The sequence below is a fragment of the Protopterus annectens genome, chromosome 2.part1, assembly GCF_019279795.1.
Source record: "Protopterus annectens isolate FY-2018-M chromosome 2.part1, PAN1.0, whole genome shotgun sequence".
In the NCBI taxonomy this organism is placed as follows: Eukaryota; Metazoa; Chordata; order Ceratodontiformes; family Protopteridae; genus Protopterus; species Protopterus annectens.
Window position 1 is genome coordinate 1,337,795,610 of NC_056729.1, and position 12,899 is coordinate 1,337,808,508.

Genomic DNA, 12,899 nt, shown 5'->3' on the forward strand with positions numbered 1-12,899 from the left:
TTTTCTGTTAATCTTGTTGGATTTCTCTTTCCCTTTTCATATTTTCCCTCTCTGTATTTGGGTTGTTGCTGTTTTATTGGAAACGGTTAGATGTTCTTCATCTCACATTGCTGCAGTCCTTACTTATGGGTAGTCCGCTGTCCTCGCTCAGCCCGAATACCAAAGTATTAGGCTGACGTCGGTCATGGGCGCCAAGATCTGACATCAGAGCGTCAGGGTATAAAGGCGCATGACCGACGTCATATCCTCAGTCTTTTTTGCCGCATGGTCCGATGCAGAAGCAGCGTTGCAAGTGCCGTTCGGCGTTCTGAAATTTTTCGTTTTCGGAGTTTCAGACCGATACCAAGTTGGGCTAAGTACCCCGTTGGGGAATATTTTTGTTTTTTCTTGCCTCAGTTACTTACCGGATGTCAGAAAAAGTGAATAATTGTATTTCTTGTGGGAAACAGATACCGCATAGGGATTACCACTCGCTTTGTATTCCTTGTTTGGGACCGGAGCACGACGTAGTTGGGTGTCGGTTTTGTGCTAGGTTTAATAAGCGCACTATAAAACGGAGGTTAGATTGCGCTAGGTTAGTCTTTGGCAAGAGGTGTAATTATAATATGCCGTCGGATGTTCCGACGCCAGCTTCTACTAAGAAGCGCAAAGACAAATCTTTAAAGCCTAGGCAGGATGATTCATCGGTTATGGACGCCGGTTCTTTAGAAGCTACAGCTGAACAGGTGGATCCGGCTGAAGTTTCTGTTGAGTCCCAGGGGGAAACTTTGATTTTACATGATGTGGCCTCTCAGGAGGCAGGTCAGGCTGAAGGGGCCTCTCAGGTTACTATTCTCCCTTCTATGCCTAAGGTGGTTAGGCCTTCTGTTACTGTTTCTAAGGCTCCTTCTAAGGGTAGGTCTGTTTTGCCTTCCTCTGGTGTCAGTTCTGGTTCTTCAGGGTCTGTGCCTAAAAAGCACATGCTTAAAATGGCAGAGGATTTGATTACTTTAATTAGAGGTTCTATGCCCCCTCCGGATAAGAGGCCCAGGATGGAGCCAGAGTTGGAATGTTTGGAGCAGGCCTCAGATGATTCAGAGTCTTCTGCTGAGGACATTCCAGATTTCCCTCCTTATTCTGATTCTGATGCAGAGGATTCCACTCCTTCTGCTTCTCCTCCAGAGGATTTTTCATTTTCAGAAACTCTGCATTCCATGAGGGAGCATTTTAAGTGGGAAGGACAGGATTACTCTGATTCACGGAAGAGACTTAGGGAGTTCTTGTTTTTACCACAGCATAGACCCTTAGCTATACCCCCGGTTTTGGATGTTGTTTCAGATGTTTTCTCAGAAGCTTCTCTTAATCCTGATTCTGTGCCTCCTGCTCCAGTTAAACCGGACAGGTATTACAGGGTGCCTGAGGCTCATAAATATCTTTATAAGAGTCCTAGGGCGACCCAGAAACTATTAGTCAGGGGCCTAAGGGTGTTAGAGCCTCTGTTGTTAAGAATCCGGTTCCTCTGGATAAGGAAGCTAGAGCCTTGGATAGATGGGGTAAGAAGGTGTATACCTCTTCTACTTTAGCAATGAGAGCTTTGAACTGCCAGTTTCATATGTTGAAGTATCAGAATTTCCTCCTTTCTCAGCTAAGATCTAAAGTGGATGCTTTGGCAGAGGGCATAGAGTGTAAAGAATTGCAGGATTTAGTGCATGTTTCTGAACAGGTGGGAAAGCACTCTTTGCAATGTGGTTTTGATGCTTTACAGGCTTCTTCTAGGGTGGCTGCCACTGGTTCAGTTATTCGTAGGCACGCCTGGCTTAAGGATCAGAATTTGTCTGAGCATGTTAAGTCTAGAATTCTGGATGCCCTTTACAGTCTGAAGTTTTGTTTGGTCCTCCTGTGGAGTCAGTCTTAAAGAAAATGGAAGACAAGGCTAAGTCTATGCAGACTGTTAAAGATTTTTGCAGGTACAACCTCCAAAGTTTAGTAGAAATTGGCCTACTAAGGGGTGGACGTACCCTTCTTCTGATTCTCAGTCTAGGGGTAGATCTAGGCGTGGTAGGGGCAGAGCTCAGAGTACCTTCAGGCCGAGACAATGGAGTTCGCCTGCTCAATCTGCTGGTGAGGGCAGGGGCCAGTCCTTTCGTAAACAGGCCCAATGACCTGCATTTTCAGCTGCCAGATTCTTCTTGCCTGGCAGCTCCTTTGGGAGGAAAGTTGGCTCTTTTCAAGCAGAATTGGCATTTAGTCACCCAGGACAAATGGGTATGGGACATTATAAACCAAGGTTACAAGTTCTATTTCCATACCATGCCTCCTTTCAAGGGCATCCCAGACGTCCCTCCTCAGCAAAGGATAGAGGCTCACAAACAAATTTCTTTACTTCTTCAAATAGGAGCTATACAGCCAGTTCCTCTGTCAGAAGTGGGCCTAGGATTTTATTCTCGCCTGTTTCTAGTTCCAAAGAAAGGGAACACGTGGAGACCAATTTTGGATTTATCTATCCTCAACACTTACCTGGACATTCCAAAGTTCAAGATGCTGACTTTACAACAACTTTTACCTCTGTTGGGAAAAGATCACTGGATGGTTACTCTGGATCTCAAAGAGGCTTACCTTCATGTTCCTATCAGGCCCAGTTGCAGGAGGTACCTGCGTTTTCGGGCTGGGAATTTACATTATCAATTCTCTGCATTGCCCTTTGGCTTATCTACTGCGCCCAGAGTGTTTACAAAGGTTCTGGCTCCAGTGATAGCTTTTTTCAGACTAAGAGGAATACAGATTTATCCTTATTTGGACGATTGCCTGATTATTGCACAAGAAAAGGACGAACTTCTTCATCATCTACAGTATGTGATGGCAGTGTTAAGATGCCTAGGGTATTCTGTGAACGAAACAAAGTCCAGTCTAGTACCCTCTCAGGACATGTGCTTTCTGGGTGTGAGACTGAATACAGCTTCCCAGATGGCTTTTTTGACCCCGGACAAACAAAGAAGCCTTTCTCTTTATTTCCATCAAATGTCTCTACGGTCCAGGCTGACTGCAAAGACAGTCCTTCAAGCCTTGGGGTTCATGGCATCTTGTATTCTGGTGCTTCCCAATGCCAAATTGCATATGAGGAAGCTTCAATGGTATCTCAAAATTCTATGGACACAGCACTGCCAAGATCTAGACACTGTCATTCAGATAATACCTTGCATTCAGAAGGAGTTTTTGTGGTGGGCTCAGGAATGTCACCTAAACAAGGGACTCTCTGTGACCCGGCCAGAGGCGAATCAGATTCTAACGACAGATGCCTCGGACAAGGCTTGGGGAGCACACCTCAATGGAAAATGGGTGCAAGACACGTGGCCTGTCAAACTCCAACATTTGCATATCAACTTGAAGGAAATGTTAGCAGTCCAGTTTGCATTGATGGCTTTCAAAGATTTACTTCACCCAGGGCAGGTGTTGATTCAAACAGACAACACTACTGTCATGTGGTACATCAACAAGCAAGGGGGAACCCATTCTTACCCTCTTTGCAGGCAAGCGATGATTTGTGGGAAACTGCTCTCAATCTACACCTCAATCTTCAGGCAAGGTTTCTTCCAGGAGCACATAACTCCTTAGCAGATGTGTTGAGCAGACAAATAGTGGATCCTCACAAGTGGAAATTGGATCCTCATGTATTTCAAAAGTTGACAGTGTTATGGGGAACTCCAGACATAGATCTGTTCGCTTCTCCACTAAATTGCCAGTTGCCAAAGTTTTGCACAAAAATGTTTCATCACACAGCTTGGAAGGTGGACGCTCTATCATTCAGTTGGAACAATCTGCATGTATGCGCCTTTCCACCTCTGCCTCTTCTTCCCAAGGTACTTTTGAAGGCCAGACAAGACAAGCCAACCATGATTTTGATAGCACCGGATTGGCCTCGACAACACTGGTACCCACTACTGAGGAGTTTAGTACGAGAACCTCCATGGCCTCTGCCTTTGATTCCGCACCTTTTGTCACAAGAGGGCAATCACTTCCTCAATGTCAAGATTCAGTCTCTGCATCTAACAGCCTGGCATATTCTGTTTTAGACTCTGGAGGGTCTCAGCTTCCACAACAAGTTTTGAATGTTATTTTGAAGGCCAGGAGGCCTAGTACCAGGAAAGTTTACTCTGATAAATGGAGGAGATTTTTTTATTTGGAGCAAAGGAAAGGACTTTGATGTCTCCAAACCTGATTTAAGTGTTGCTCTTCAATATCTTACTGAGTTATTGGACAAGGGTTTGTCTTTCTCCTCGATAAAGGTCCATGCTGCAGCCATTTCTGCTCACTATGATTGTGACCCTCCTTTATTCTCTCATCCTTTGTTTAAACAATTTCTTAGAGGGCAAAGAATATAAGACCCCACGTAGAGCTCCTACTCCTGCTTGGGATCTCAATTTTGTGTTGGAAAAACTTACTCTACAACCTTTTGAGCCTGCAGCTACTGCCGAGTTAAAGTATTTATCATGGAAAACTGCTTTTTTGTTGGCCATTACCTCTGCAAGAAGGGTTTCTGAATTACAGGCCCTCATGGCAGTGGAGCCTTTCCTGATTTTCATAAGGATAGGGTATCTTTGCGTACTAATCCTTCCTTTATGCCTAAAGTGGTTTCTAGTGTGGCCTTAAACCAAACTATTCATTTGCCTACTTTTTATGCAAACCCCAAAATAAAGGGGAGAAAATTTTGCATACTTTGGATATTCACAGACAGTTGCGTTATTATTTGAGCAGAACCAAGGAGTTCAGACAGTCTCAGCAGTTGTTTGTTTCTTTTGCTTCGGGTTCACAGGGTAAACCTGTTTCAAAACAAACTATTTCTAAATGGATTGGGTTTTGTATTTCTTTCTGTTATTCCCATCATGGTAAGGAGATTCCTGCTGGAATCAGGCCTCATTCCACTAGGGCTACTGCTACTTCTACGGCCTTTCTAAGGGGGGTAGCTACAAAAGACATTTTGGAGGCAGCTACTTGGAGTTCAGTGCATACTTTTTCTAAACATTACCACCTTCCTCTTTATTCTAAGTCTAGGGCTGGATTTGCCACTGCAATTTTACAGGGCATTTTAGCAGCACCCAATGCTCTATGATTTTTACCAACCTCCCTTTCCCGTTGCTTTGGGATTCTACCCATAAGTAAGGACTGCAGCAATGTGAGATGAAGAACATAGTACAGTTTTGTACCTACCATAAATGTAGATGTTCGAAGATCCACATTGCTGAAGTCCAATTTACCCTCCCTCCTTCCCCACTGTAGTTTGACATGGTGCTATGCTTTAGGTGATGGTTGTTGTTGGGCTTGTTTTTGGGAGGTATTCTGTTTTTGGCTGTGGCCTTTCTTGTTTGGCCTTCTGACATCTGGGGCAAGAAAAGACTGAGGATATGACGTCGGTCATGCGCCTTTATACCCTGACGCTCTGATGTCAGATCTAGGCGCCCATGACCGACGTCAGCCTAATACTTTGGTATTCGGGCCGAGCGAGGACAGCGGACTACCCATAAGTAAGGACTGCAGCAATGTGGATCTTCGAACATCTACATTTATGGTAGGTACAAAACTGTACTTTTTATTTGTTTGATTGTGAAAAATGTCAGATAAAAAAAGTACATCTGGGTTCAAACATTGTACTTCTTGTAAGGGCAAGCTACCTAACAGTGACTTGCATGATGATTGTGTGTACTGTTTGGGAGTGGCTCACCTTTCGGTGCAGCCCCTGTGTGATGTTTGTCAAAGTTTGTCAGAGGACTCTTAACAAATGTAAAAACAAGCTCATTCTGAAAGGGTTACTCAAGTCTCCCTTTGCAGAGGCCATTTCTACGATGGAGGTCTCAACCCCTCCTTCTAAGCATAAAAAGAGATCACATTGTGTTCCTTCTTCACCATCGGGTTATCAGAACAAATCTGGGAAATCTAAAGTCCCCAAAATATCCACGGATCACAAATCTGCCTCTTCAACATCGATCTCCTTGGTACCAACAACTTCGAAACCTTCAACACTGATGCCTGTTTTGGCAGACGCCCTGCCTCTGGCACCAATCATTGATCTTACTGCGCCTATCTCAACTTCGGCACCTGTAGCTGCTTCGGCTCAGGGCACTTTTCGATTTCGACTCTGGTTACCTTTTTGGAACTGACCATTGCTTCGGCTCCGAGTGCCTCTTCGGCACAGAGCATTGAACCGACCATGCTGGATCTGACCCCATTGCTTCCAGTATCAAAATTAGAGACCTCGGTGCCAGCGGAACTTGCACCATGGACCCGATACTCACCTTTTGTAGACCCTTTTCTGAGCCAAGCCTATAGCCCATTTCTTGAATTTCAAGACTCCCCATCGGCAGTATCCACTAGATCCACCAGGAGCCTTTCGGAACATGACGTGGTGCATTTTGTGGACCAGCTGTTGGTAGCCAGGGGGATCCCTCCCTTTCTAGGACTCATCCTCATGCTGGACCTGGGTTGCTTCATCCAAGGACTCCATCTTACACTCCTCCTTCGACAATCTTGGATCCAAAGTCTTCTGTTCCGACATCCTTTTTGGAACCCACCACCTTGGTGCCAGCAGTTCATCTCACACCAGCTCCGAGGTTGCCCCTTTGGTCCTTGGTTCTGGCCGAACCAGGCTTTCCTCAATCTATGGATTGGGTGCCGGGCGTCTTGGCCCTGGGTATGGTGCCGTCTCTTGCTTCGGTTCCCTCTTTGGTGCCGATGTCTGACCCCACACTGATCCTGCTTGAGGCTCCTTCCATGGCAGCGGGTCCTTCAGAGCAGGGTGTGACCCCCGTTCTGAGGTTGTCCTTTTCTATTCCGGGCTCCCATCCCTCTTCAGGCGAGCCTACCTTCTGCGCGATGGAGAGGGCTTTTGCTTCTCCCAGCATTCCTACCATGTCAGAAACCCAATTTTCTCCCCCTGAGCTACAGCTGTCACAGACCACCTCCCCGGGACACCTGGCAGAGAAGCTGTAGGACACCCCTGTCCAAGGGATCCCCTCTTCCGAGTCCTCCTCAGAAATCCCCACGGAAGAGTGCCCTCGGAAGAAAATATTCAAGAGGAAGCTTGTGGACTTAACAGAGGACATGGACTGCGATGATGGTGAGGGGTCCCCACGGTCACCGCCGGACGATGTCTCTTTAGGTGACATCTTGGAGATGCTGAAGCAGAGGGGTGACTGGAAGTCCTCCACCCCTTCATTTGAGGAGTCCATGTTCCTGCAGGCTTTTCGTACCCAGCCATCTACCTCATGGGTGACCCCACCTGCAGATGAGCTTGTCCAACTTGTGCAGCATGCCTAGAAGGACCCTAACTCCACGGAGGTGATCCCCTGGAGACCAGACAAAATTTTGCCCTCCCCCCCCCCCCGTAGAACACCCGTACTGGTCCAAAGGGTTACTGGTTGATGCTGTGGTGGTGGCGGTAGCAATCAAAAAGGACTGGGTTGAGGAATCCGCTGTCCACCCGCCCAACAGGGAGTCCCGGGCGTTGGACAGACTGGAGAAGCATGTTTTTTCTTCAAGGACCTTTGCTATACGTTCCCTGAATTATTTGGCATATTTTACGAGGCTCCAGAGGGATTTGATCTCTGAACTCTCTGGGACCTTCACAGGACAGTTGTCTGATGAGGTCAGGGACAAATTAGCCTCGCAGCTAGCGACCCTGGAATCAATATCCAACTCATCCATGAGGTTGCTCTCACACGTGACCGAAGGGGCGGCTAGAGCTGCGAGTTCTGTCATTGTTATGAGACATCATGCCTAGATGCGCATCTGTGACCTGGCGGACCCTTTCAAGTCTTCCTTTCTGAATGCTAGCCAGGTGTGAGCAAGATGGAAAAACCCTGTCTGCCATTGGGCTATGATTTTCCAACCCTCAACGTAACTTTTCCAGGAATCAGAGGAGTGGGAAAATGTGGCATAAGAAACTTTCAGGGTCCCTTCTGTGCTGCACGTGGTGATGATTTCCCCCAGAGGCAGAGGGGGTAACAACAGTGGAAGATGCCCCTTTAGAGGCAGAGGGGGTCCTCGCAACCAAGGATACAGAGACTTTTTCTCGGGTCAGCTTTATCAGTGCTCCTGAGGAGCGGCCCGATTGCTTACCTCTGGAAGCAGTCAGGGGTAGTTTTTCTCTACACCAACTTGCCTGGCTCTCTATTACAAACGATCGCTGAGTGCAGAATATAATCACCAGAGGTTACAACATCCCCCTTTCTTGTCAACCCAAATTTCCAAAGAAATTTCCCGATGTACCACCCAGTCAGTGGGAAGAAGCAGCTTCAGAGGTTTTAAAGCTGTCTCAAAAGAGTCATCCAATCAGTCCCACCAGACCAGTGTGGATCCGGATTTTACTCTAGATTCTTTTTGGTGCCAAAAAAGGCAGGGGACTGGAGACCCATTTTGGATCTCAGCAGCTTAAACAAGTCTGTTGCCTACACCAAATTCCAGATGATCACGGTACAGTCCATCCTTCCCTTTCTGAGAGAAGGAGCTTGGATGTGCTCTTTAGATCTCTGGGATATGTATTACTACATCAAGATGGACAAACTCTCCAGGAGTCTGCTCCGCTTCCGTCTAGGGGCCAGTCATTACCAATTCTGTGTCCTGCCTTTCGGTCTCTCTCCAGCCCCCCAGAGTGTTCACTAAGTGCATGGCAGTGGTAACAGCTCACTTGAGACTAAAAGGATTCCAGGTGTTTCCATATCTAGATGACTGGCTCCTCACTGCCCCCACCAAGTATCTTTTGGTCTCCACCCTTCAACATGCTCTCTCTCTGGCAAAATTGTTGGGAATTACAATACATTGGGAAAAGTCAAATCTCATTCCTACACAGCAAATAGAGTTCATTGGAGCAGTGTTCAACACTCGGTCCTGTCTGGTATCACTCCCTCTTCACAGACTCCACCGGTTGAGGCTTCAAATTCGAGTGATTCTGAGCCAAGCATCTATATCCACAAAAGAAGTTCTCCAAGCCATAGGGTCTATGGCTGCATCAATTCCGATAGTCCCTATAGCAAAGCTACATATGCGTATTCTGCAGTGGCTCCCTCTGTGTCGATGGTTCCCAAATCACCACCCTCTGGACTACAAGATTCGAATAACCCACTCCTGCAGACTTGACCTCCTGTGGTGGATGAGGCCAAATGTAGATCTTTGAAGCTACCCTTTTCTCTCACCCCAGCCCAAAGCCATAGTGACCACAGATGCTTCCCTGATCGGGTGGGGGGCCATTTCCAGGCGAAGACTGTCCAAAGCACATGGTCCACCTGCATATCAGTGTTCTGGAGCTGAGAGCCATGCTGTTAGCATTGCAAGCACTCCATATGACTCTCCCCTCCGGGACAATTGCTATTCATTTAGAGAATATGTCAGTGGTCTGGTACATCAACAAGCAAGGGGGAACCAAGTCCTATCCCCTATGTTGAGAAGCCATGAGGATTTGTCAATAGGCGATAGCTTCTAACCGCTTTCTGATAGCAATGCATATCCTGGGGAGCTCCAACGTGATTGCGGACAAGTTGAGCAGATGCATTCTCCTGCCTCACGAGTGGTTCCAGAACCCCGAGGTGGCAATGGAAATCTTCAGCCACTGGGGCCAGCCTTGCTGCGATCTTTTCACCTCTCCTTCGAACGCCAAGTGCATCAGCTATTTTGCCCTACTTCCCCCACGGGGAGGGGTCCCCGAGGGACGCTGTGATTCACGATTGGCCCACGGGACTTCTTTACGCTTATCCTCCCATTCCACTGATCCCTCAGTTTCTAAAGAAAGCTATTCAGTTGAGATGCAAGGTGATTCTCATAGCCCCATTTTGCCCTTGACTAGTTTGGTTTCCCTTCCTTCGGCCTCACCTAGTTTACCCGCCATGTATTCTGGACCCGGTACCAGATCTGATCACTCACCCCCAAAAGTTGAGTCACCCAAATGTGTTCACTCTCAAGCTCACAGCTTGATTTCTCCACTTCCACTAGTTGCCAGGCAGGCTGATCTTTTCTCACCTGTGCGTAACATCATTTTGGCCTCTCACAAACCAGCCACCAGGAAATTATATCAAGATAAATGGAAAAGGTTCTCCAGCTGGTCCAAGGATAACATGCTAGATCCATATTTGGCTTCAGTTTCTGTAGTGCTCCAGTATCTGACTACGTTTTTTGATAACGGAGCTTCTGCTTCTACAGGTACGAGTGCATCTAGCAGCGATTTCCAATTTCCACAATGGTATAGATGGCACCCCTTTTATCTCTTTATGCCTCTGCAAGGCTTTCCTTATAGGGACCTCTCATCTCAGGCCTCCTCTCAGTCAGCCCGTAGAACTTTAGTCCTTCAGTCCTTGACTCAAAAGCCCTTTGAACCTGCGGCCAAGTGTGACCTGAAGTTTTTGTCCTGGAAATCTCTATTCTTTACCTGTGCTAGAAGAGTCTCGGAGCTACAAGCTTTTGTACATCAATAGGCCATAGCTGTTTTTTCATAAAGACAGGGTGTCTCTTCAGACTGATCCATCTTTCCTCCCCAAAGTTGTTTTTGAATTCTCTATTAACCAATCCATTAATCTACCAGTTTTCTTTCCCAGTTTTACCAGTAGAGGAGAGTATTACCTTAACACCTTGGATGTACATAGACAGATGAGATTTTATCTAGACAGGACCAAACTTATACGTAAATCTGAATAGCATTCAATCTCCTTTTCAGGTCCTAAATTGGGAGACGCTGTCTCTAAGTTTTCTCTGTCTAGATGGCTAAGGGACTGCATACGTCTCATCTATTCCCTCCATAATGAATCCCTGCCTAAAGTTAAAGCCCACTCTATTAGATCTATGGCTACTTCAATAGCTTTCCACTTCAGGGCATCCATGGATGACATCTGTGCAGCAGCTACTTGGACTAGACTGCATACCTTTATCAATCATTACAAATTGGATATTTTTAGAAGTGCTCATAAAATTGTTGGCTTTCTGGCAAATCACTGAGGATTGAATTCACTAAGTAATGACATATATTTGAGTTTCAGACTTCACATCCTTCAGAAAATGCATCCAAACATTAATTCTGTGGTTCAAATAACTTTCTAAGTTTATAAGAGCAATATTTAAAGGCTGCCCCTTTTTGGGGGTCTTTGTTCTCTCCATTATTTTATGCTTTGTCCAGATTCTTTGTGCTTAGAAGTTGAGAGCTATGTTTTTACTAGCACACTGAATGTGTAGTTTCTGAGTATAATAGGTTTTGACACAGCCATGCTACAAGGGATCGTGTGATTGTCCCCGTCCCTTAGATATGTCATTACTGTTTTAGGGATCCTCCTGGAAGATAAATACTGTTGTGGATAAGATACTTATCATAACTGTTGATCTGCAAGGACTGGTCACTGCAGCAAGTAAAACTACCCTCCCTCCATTCCCGTGGAGGACTGACTGCTGTTTTTGCATTGATTTTTAGTTCACACTTATTGCTTTCTTATTTCAGTTTTAGTTATTAATTTTACATAGGTTTATAGCGTACCATAGTCAAAGTTTCCCAGTGGATCTTCCTAAGCTGAATGAATTGAAGAAACTGCCTAACAGCTAATAGTGTTTGTATTTTGGGGCTGCTCCATGCATCTTCCAATGTTCCATGGAATGCAGGCATGGGATCAGCATAAGCCTACACCCAGAGTGTGAAACAGTACTATCTGAAAAGCTGACCAGGAAGAAGACAAAACCTTAAAGTTAGAATGTGCTGTAACAGTGACCACTTCTCAGAGGTCTGCTGTTACATTAATTATCTTAAGGGGAAGTGGATAAAGAAACATTTTGTTCAGGCACGAAGATTATACAATGCTTGTTGATTACACTCTCCTGCTCCTGATCCTGAAGTAGTACCACTGCTAATTTTACTTGGCAGCAGTATTTCAGACCGCTGCAGCCGTATCGATAATGCATTTGTTAGCACAAACTACAAATAGTTTAACATTTCTAAACAAGTTAGGTTGCCACTAATGATGGAAGATCAATTAAGTTATGACAGTTTTTCAGATCTCCATGTGAACAGTGTAAAACTAAAGTGTGACAACTTTTTCACATCTATCATCCCTAACAGTGATTTTGAATAATGCATGAATGATTTAAAATGTATTTTATTTATTTTTATTTCCATTTGTTGACTGAGATAGTCTACCTGAGTTTGTGACTGCATTTCAACAGAGTGGGGGAACAACTTTGTACAGAACAAGTTATAACAGTAAAACAATAATAAGTGTATAACAGTCATTACAACTATAAATATATGCACAGAATGTAAAAAAAATATATATAGTATTAAGTATATTGACATTCAGATGTAAACATGCAAGGATAATAAATATGTATGCCAGTAAATATACTAGATAGAAAGAGAAGAATATAGAAGAATTGTTTCAAGTCGTATAGGAAGTAAGGTGAATAAACAAGTTATAAGTAGTAAGTACAACTTGCTGAGCAATGGAGGAGGATTGGAAGAATTGTGTGAAGGAAATAATTGTATATTAAGCTTAGGTTAGTGTAATGGTGTAAAGTTCAAAAAGAAGGGAAAATTTCTGTGAGGAACGGACATAAAATTCTTTCATAAATGGCTGTTATGAGTTTTTCTTAACTGTAGCCATTACTTAGACAGTTCGCCATATGCAAATGTTTACCTTTCACCGCCTCCTGACAATAACTGGAGAAGGTAAGAAAAATGGCAAGTTTTAAATAAATCTTTTCTCTGATTTTTACCATGTAAGACTGGAAAATAATCAATTGGAAAGTACTGCTGCAATGCCAACTGACTGAAACATTCACATATCATTATTCTCAATGATGTAAGTCAAAAATGATTTTTTGAGGTGGTATTTCCCTGCACCAGTCCACCCCCTCAAATATGTATATATCAGTTCAGTAACATACCACTGGTGGCAGAGAAATCA

At 44.9% G+C, this 12,899-nt stretch overlaps 1 protein-coding gene across 1 annotated transcript in view; it reads left to right on the forward strand.

The window, feature by feature from the left end:
• Window positions 1–12,899, forward strand: part of CRTC3 (CREB regulated transcription coactivator 3) — a 1,604,530-nt gene that overhangs the window by 352,877 nt on the left and 1,238,754 nt on the right. Inside the window, exon 5 of the mRNA XM_044063561.1 lies at window positions 12,600–12,661. Coding sequence (XP_043919496.1) covers window positions 12,600–12,661 — 62 coding nt within the window. The remainder of the gene's footprint in view (window positions 1–12,599; window positions 12,662–12,899) is intronic.